We start from the raw sequence: 8,290 nt of genomic DNA on the forward strand, positions 1-8,290 counted from the left end.
ATATCTTTCTTGCAAGAGAGTTTCAAACTGCTGAAAACATGATCTGACAAATTCTGTATTTCAGAACATAATAATTAGGAGTCATTATGTAAAGACAAATGGCTTCCTCATCTTGGTATGGCTGTATCATAATACAAACATATAAGCAGAAAAAACACTTGAATTTATCCTTCCCATTTTTTCTGCAGGTAAATCTGACGTAAGGTTAGTTTTCATTAGTAATTAGTATTTTTGATTATAAGCAGTTACATTCATATGTCTCAGATTGATTACACTGGATCACTGTTTCGTATTGTATGTTAGTCTTTTATTGATATTCAGTAATCAGAGATTTTCAGATTTTAGATGAAAGTACAGGAGGAAAACCGTTACGGTTATAAAGCGAGTAGAAGTTTGGCAGTTCAGAGCACTAAGGGGTAAACTAGGCATTTCTTTTTCTTTCTGTGGCTTTTACATCAATGCATGGATTTTTCTGTAAGTTTTGAGAATACTTAAAAAATAGTTGTGCCTGTTGTGTTTCTCCATGTATAAAGAGTTAATAGTCCTTCTCAAGATCTTTGCTAAATGAGGGTTACAAGTTACAGATGTGGTTTAGAACTATTGATGACTGCAAGTAAAAGATTAAGATAGGATTTTTTAAGTAATTTGGAGCTCATTTTTTAGATGACTTACTGATGTGTTTTCTTAACGTTGAAGTGCACGTTTCTGGTAATGTGTCTACATTTTTAGAGTTTCCATGCTCTCCTTTGCTCTTGTTTTAGGAAAGCAGTGTATGGGGCTCGTGGATCTGGATCGGGCGTGGGCTGCAGAAGAACATAACTACTCTGTCCAAGTTATATCTATGGAGCCAGAGAGTTGTTCTCCAAAGAACAATATGTTTGTGGGTATCCCTACTTAGAGTGTGAAACTTGCATTTGATTTGAATTTGAACATAAATCTTCAGTGCATAACGACATCCAGCAGATACAAGCATAGCTGGGAACCAGACGTCACACATCTTGAACCCATTGCATTTGGAAAAGGAAGCAGCATAAAAAGGCTTAGAAGGTGAACTGCATGCAAAGCATCACAAACTGTACTTTTAATGTGCCATTAAGCAACTTTTGGTTCTCTTACTGAGAAGTTTCTGGTTCTAACGACTGTGCATGGAATCACAGCCATCTGTAAAGGTTTAGAAAAACGTTGCTCTCATTGAAAGGAAGGTGATTTCCTTTTTACTAAAGCTGTCTTGTCTGCTTCAAAATCACATTCATGGTCAAAACTGTGCTTGTGTTCATAAGCAGAGCAGTTACAGCCAATAATATGGATCATTAGAGAAACAGAAAAGGTAAAATTTATGGTGTCGGTGAAGAAGGCTGTGCAACAGATAGGGGCTTGACTTTGCTAAAGAATTCTGTACTACTGTAGGAAGATTATTTTAATAAAAGTTCATCAGAATACTTTATGCATCATTCTGATTATCAAAAATGTGTTCTAATTTACCAGTCTTTTTTAAAAGACTTAAAAATTATCTTTAATATTACACAAGGAGTCTGTAACTAGGCATTTGAAAGTGTTTAGTGAAAGAAAGCAAACCCCTAATTATCCATTGACCAGATAGTGGGAGCTAAGGATGATGTCAGCAAATGGATACTTCACTGCCACCTCTGCTAATTGAAGTGTATTGCTTCCCATTCTTAAGAAGCTTGCTGTCAGAAGAAATTTTTAAGGACAGTTCATGTGTCTGTATACATAATCATCATTGATTTTCAAATTCAGTTTAAAATTTGCATAAAATTGCAGTTGTAGAACCATTTAAAAAGATCAACTGCAGTCATGTTATTGTAAATTGAAAATGGTCTGTGCTCTGATTAGTGGGTGGTTTTCTACCCTAATTTTAAATCATCTGTTGACACGAACACAGTGAAAAATAGTTTCTAATGAGATTTTTACTGCATATTTATGGGTTTGATACATTTATCAGTTCTGCCATGGATTAATTTAAATATATCTGAAGTTTGGGCAGTGTGAACATGCCTTCAGTTCATGTGGCAGACAATGACAAACAATATATACTGGAGGGGAAAAAAGGATCCTGAAATACTTTGTTCTTCGCAAAACATATCTCTGAAAGGTCTAAGTACTTGAGTTTTCTTTGATGTGAAGACTGAAGGAAGCTGCACACTTATTTGGAAGCACCTGTGAGCTTGTAGGTATGAATTCATAACTTGAGCCCGATTTCTTCAGTAGATAGTGATGGAGTACTTTTTCTGCAACTCGTTATAGTTACAGGAATAACTGGAGTTTGGAAGAATATATAGCAAATATAAAATAGATGGCAGTACCAGTTGCTCCAGAATTTTCTCTCATACTTGCCCAAAGATAAATCCATTCTTAAGATAGCAGTGTATCGTTTGAACATTATTCATGTTAAATCACTTCGTTTAGAACTTCAGATACTATGTCTGGAGTGAGAAAATGTCTCTTCATTGCCTTTTTGTGCTGAAGGAAGAATTCGTCAAGGTGAGACACTGATGGAAGCTTTGATGGTGTTTACAGTTTACAGTAAGGATTTTCACAATGCTGTGCTCCAGGCAATGGCTACTAATATGAGTATTTTAATTATGGTGATGGTGAATATTTGGCATTGGTCTGATATTATATGATAATAAATAACTTTCAGTAGAGCAAAAATCCGTACTGTTGCATGCTTCAAAATTTCTGCAATATCTGTCACAATAGTCAGTAATAGTTTTTGGATCTGCCAGAAAAGGAGAAGGAATACATCTGACGTGTGCCACAGGGAGCATGTGTGCCACTGAATAAAAGATAAAAATGGCTTTTTAAACAGGCAAACCCAGTATTTCTTGGAAACAGAAGTGGAGAAGGAGTCTTATTTGGACAGATGTCCAAGACGTTATTGGGTACTTAGCACAGTCAGGAAAAATATCTGAAGTCACACAAGATTCCAAATACCAATCTCTGTTTCACTTGTTTTGGTTTTTTTTTTTTCCCATTTTTTAAAGTACCTGTTTTCATGTTAATAATTTAGTTTCCCACAGCTGTTGCTTATTTGTGAGTCAAGTAAATTATTTTCTATCTGCCACCTCACAGAACTGGGCTTCATAAGAATAGTTTTATAGAAGCAGAGGAGAAAACCTGCAAAACTAGTTCTGTGTTTATACACATCATGACATCCTATTTTTCTTGGATAAGCCAAATTACAGAAAGTGAGTTTGTGACTCTTTTCCCCCCCCACCCAGAGGTCAAGGGTATTTTGATGATATCTCATAGTATGCATCATCTTGATGGCTTACAGGATAGTGAGACTGCATCTCATTTATAATACTGCTTCATGACCTTGGCACTGTTGGAATCAGTGGGCTCTGGTTTCTTTTCTTCTCAGGAGAACAGAATCTTCCTCGTGTCTCAGGATGGAGTTACCTTACTATGAATAGTAAAACGTGAACTATAGTTGAGGTGAGCTGATGTTTTGTTTATTGAAAGGTGAAGAGAAACAGATAAAAAAAGCATAAAAAGGAGAAGATACTTTTAACAGCTGATGATGAGCTAATCTACCACAGATTAAAGTGTCACTCTGTGCCGTGTACTTACCTCTAGAAATGTGATCTCAATTACATTATTTTTTTGTTATGTTAATTTTTTTAGATGTTTCTATATACATAAATAGTTATGGAATTAATAGAGCCTAGAATTCCATAAACAAGGTGACTAAACAACTCTTGTTCTTCTAGCAGCTTGTTATGCAAGGAGCTAGCTAGATCTCCAAGATGCAGACCTAAATACTATTTGTGTTTCTTATATGTCTTGCCCCACTGGGACCAGCTGTAAAGCGAACAAAATGTTTCCTAACATAGTCATAATTTTCTATTGTCTTGTTAGTCTTCTTTTATGTTACCCTTGTAGCCAGTAATGATGGAAGAAGGTATATTTGTAACAGGAAACGTAACCAAACTGAACTGAGCTCCTGTGTGTGTTAGTCACCTCTGTGTACATGCAGCTTTATTTTTGTTCTTTCATTTTTGTCTTTATCGTGTTAATTATCTGCTTCCTCAGTCCTGTTTCAAGAGGTGTTAGTATTGCCTTATTTAGGGCAGGGGTAGTCAAGGGAGATTTCTGGTAGGTGCATTGGGCCCCCTTCTGTTTTCTGTGGTTTGATCTTAATAAAATTTGAGATGATAGTATTACTCTGCTAAACCGATCTATTGCCTTTTTTAAAAAAATGAAAATTACATTGAACATTCTTACAAAGATACATATAAAATTATTGATTTGTGGGGCTGCCATAAATTTGAGGCTGATGTTTTCTGTTTCTGATTATTGCTTGACTTTTTTTTTTTTTAACCTACCTAGTGGATCTGTCATTGGAAAAGACAGTGATAATAATCCGAAATGTATTTTTAAATATCTGTCTTCCTAGGTGAAATGCTATGCCAGGTATTCTCATTGAACGAAAATTTTAAAAAACTTTCATGGTCAAGTATGTACACAAATAAGTTTGAGCTTTAAGTAACCTGCAGTGAAATGGCACACAGCTGATTTTATAATGAGATTATATGGATACTAGTTTGGCTAGACACTGTCAGCTGCAGCTATTTTCTGTCAAGATTTCGCTTTAGGGTTAGTAATTTACCCTTTCCATGAATATATATGTATATTTAAAGAGTATTGAGCTAGAAGAGCATTGCTTAAGAAAAGGTAACTGAACAGCAAAGTGTTGGTTTCAGTCTTACTGTTTGGTTGCTTAGTTGTCAGCAGAAAGGCAGGCGCAACATTTACCTTTAAGCCTATGCAAGTACTACTCATAGTGGTTTTGCCTGGGAGCATTTGCCATAGCAAACTCCTGATGTACAATCTCAGTCTTAAGTTCTTGTGATTTTATCACTCCTTTCTTTTTTTTTTAAAGGGAAAATCTAGACCTGTCTATATGTCTAGTGTCAAAAGTGTTACTTACAGGGCTCTTGAATAAAATGAAGAAAACCTCAGAACTTTCCACACTCAAGACTTGCACTTAAATTACCTGGCTGTCGTGCTTTTGGTTCAGTAGCTTGTCCTTAGCAAGTTTCAGCTCATTACAACTATTATTAAACGGAATTAAATTTCCTAAGTTAATAATATATTAAGATTGTATGCAAACAGTAAAACTGAAACCAAATTAATTTTCTCTTTACTTGTGGCTTTTGTTTACTCAGGGATTAAATGAATAATGATGTGTCGTGCTTTGCACTCTTCTCCTCAAAGTGAATTTAGGAAATACCTGTATTTTCAAAATTCCCCTGATGAGCCTCATATGTAAGGAAGAATGTTTAGGAGAATTTTATAACAACAATCACTCAGGTCATTTCTGAGTGAAAACAGAAGAGTTTTAAAACTTTTTATGTCTCAGGTTGGTATATTTCCTAAGTTGTAACTCAAAACTATTTTACTTAAATGTTTTAATTTTTTGTATGATTTTTTTTTTAAAGGTGCTAGTGGAAATGTTCATTTTATGTGAAGTGAATGATATTATTTGATTATTCTTAATTAAGTAATCACTGATTCTAGACATTAAATTATTGACTAACTATGCTTTTTCGCCTTTAGACTCTATTTTACCTGAATGTTGGCTGACCTTTCATAGGTTTGCACAGCATCAGCTGTGATGGAGCCCTTGAAACAGGTTTGTTAAATGATACAGCTTTACTAATATTGAATATATCTACTAATTTTAGTGCTAATTTATTAAAAAAAAAATAAATTTCCAGTATCTTCAACAAATACGAACCTGTTCTGTGAATTGAAATGTACCTGTACTGCTTCAGCAATTTTAGTGTCACATTCCTTGTGATAAAGTTGTCATTCTTACTTGATTGAAAGATTGCCCTTGAGCTGTAAGAATTAGAAGAGCGGTTACTCAGGATACATGAGGGTTGAAATCACAGCTGCACTGAAGATGACAGTCTCTTTGTGATACTGAGGACAACAAGTTTTAGTCCCTGACTTTCAAATACATGAAACATCACTAATTATTTTTGTGTATTGAACACCTTCTTTGTTTAGACTCCATTGTTGTGGGTATTTGAAAAGTTTTAAGGGGCTTCTATTTTAAAAACATCTTGAGTTGGCTTTGAATGTAAATATTAATCTTTCTGGGGGTGTTAAATTTATCTTTTGAGAGGTTGAGTGAGACTTGGCTAATAGAGTCTGTAATACCATATTGGTGTTCTGACCTCCATGAAAAGCTCTTGGAACTGTTTTAGTCTTCTGCGGTTCTCTAGGTTGCCACAGTAGGCATGCACACAGCCAAATGGAAAATGGGTGTGGAATACAGAGCTAGAACAAAAAAATATCTGGGGTGAGATCTTTATACTTTCCCAGAGAGATACAGCTGGAATTTGCCGAGTGGAGCAAACATGCAAGTGAGACGAGTCATGGGGTATGCAAGTACCAAAGCATAACAATGCAGTGATATCCCTGAGAGGTGTCCCGTGTGTGCCCAGTGCCGTAGGAAACACACAATGGAGACTTGATCCTTTAAGCACTAAGGAAGCATTTCATAAGCAAGTTGTAAAATCCTGCACCTGTATATGGCACAACCATATGTAAGATGTATTGCAACCCAATTTTACTGGATTCACTGGGAAAATCATGTAAAATGTTTACACTACCTGTTGATCAAAATGCATAGATAAACGACCTGCAGAGATGACCATTACTGTTTCTCACTTAACAAATCTGAAGGTTGAAAGATGTGGTACCATTTGTTCTCCTTTTTTAGATCTGCTGTTCCTACACGCTTCTCTACCACCTGTGGTTTTGTTAGTTTGAGCAAGTACATTGAAGTGTAGAAATAATGTATTGCTGATCACATTACTGCTGATACTGCTTTGTGTTTTATTATCCCTTATTTTCCATGGATGTCTTTTTATCTTTGGAATCCTTTCATCAACACTAGTACCCAATATGGTATTTGTGTATTGGTGAGGATTGAGTTACATTTCTTGAAGCTTAGAAAAAAAAATCACAAAACTCTGTTCTGTCTGCCTTTGGAATCAGAGTGCAATTCAGTAAGTGGTGGAGTCAGGAGCATCTTACATATATGAGAACTAAAATAATGTCAATAATTATGTTGTTGTTATGTGATCATGAAATTTGGATAAACTAGCACTTGGCTAGTTGCAAATAGATTGGAAATAGATGTGGTACGCAGAAAAAAGGCATTTGTGCTTCTTAGCTATGTTGGCTTCATATGCCACAGCCAAAGTCTAATTTCAGAAACTGGTGTTAATATTTTGTGCACTTTAATCCATCAAAGACATTAATTGGCTTTAAAATTTGTATGCTTTTGTCATTCCTAAGTAATTGTCATTTTATCTTTCTGTTAGTGTGCTGTTACAGCTTCGGGTTTTCTTGGTTGATGACGCCAGCCAGCTCTCTCAGTACTCTCAGATGTGTCTGATCCGCTCCTATGTATGAGTTAGGGAACTGCATCCAAGGTGGGGGAAACTGGTTGTGGCTTTGGCATGATGGGAAATGTTAAACATGGAGGAAATGGGCAAGTTTCCTTGCTTATGAAATAAACATGAACAAGTCTAAAATTACCTTTTCATTTACTGGTTTAAAAAAAAAAAAAAGTCACACAGTAACTACTTCGCTAAGGAACATCTGAGTTTTATCAGATGTTTTAGCCTAATATTTTCAAGACAGCCAGGGTACTTTTGGTGCAGGCATGTGGAGAGGAACAGTGGGGTGTAAATGTGGAAAGGGAAGGGTGAGTTGAATGGAGGATGGTTATTTGACATACTGCAGCTGTGGAACTCACTCCCTCTAGCAATTTTCTTTCCCTACCCACTCCCATATGTTTGTGGAGACGTTTTTCATCTGGTATTTCCTGGACTGTGGACCATTCTGGGTTATCTATGGCTGTTTGAATTGATAGATGTAAGAGCTGCTTATGTGTGTTTTGTGACAAGCTCACCTACTATTTGGTTGCATTCAGTCTATATAGAAATATATATTAAAATAAGCATATGGTGAGGAAAACCATGCAGGTGATTTTAATAGCTTGTATACAAAGAATCCTATTATTTTGCAAAGATACAAAAAAATATGGAAGTGGTGATCTGGGATAAAATAACCAACTTAGTATAGAACTCTGGGGGATGCCAGTAAGTTTGCAGACTTAAAGGTAAGTGATCATGTTTACAATGTGCATGTTTCTTTGTGGCATCGGTATTTAGCCAGTGGAATTCCCCATGACATTACTATCATTGAGCCAGGTTTTAAATCAGGGTTTTGAACAGTGACTTTT

At 35.7% G+C, this 8,290-nt stretch overlaps 1 protein-coding gene across 5 annotated transcripts in view; it reads left to right on the plus strand.

Moving 5' to 3' along the window:
- Positions 1 to 7,577, plus strand: part of GSTCD (glutathione S-transferase C-terminal domain containing) — a 78,938-nt gene extending 71,361 nt beyond the window's left edge. For 4 of the 5 annotated variants that reach the window (XM_037380628.1, XM_037380637.1, XM_037380620.1 and 1 more), the window contains one exon: positions 762 to 4,187. In XM_037380628.1, coding sequence (XP_037236525.1) covers positions 762 to 898 — 137 coding nt within the window. In that variant the 3' untranslated portion in view covers positions 899 to 4,187. Of the gene's footprint in view, positions 1 to 761; positions 5,660 to 7,364 lie in introns of those variants that run through there. The other variant, XR_005103217.1, reaches the window with a different exon arrangement.
- The last annotated feature ends 713 nt before the right edge of the window (positions 7,578 to 8,290 follow it).

This window comes from Falco rusticolus, chromosome 1 (assembly GCF_015220075.1).
Source record: "Falco rusticolus isolate bFalRus1 chromosome 1, bFalRus1.pri, whole genome shotgun sequence".
NCBI classification, from domain to species: Eukaryota; Metazoa; Chordata; class Aves; order Falconiformes; family Falconidae; genus Falco; species Falco rusticolus.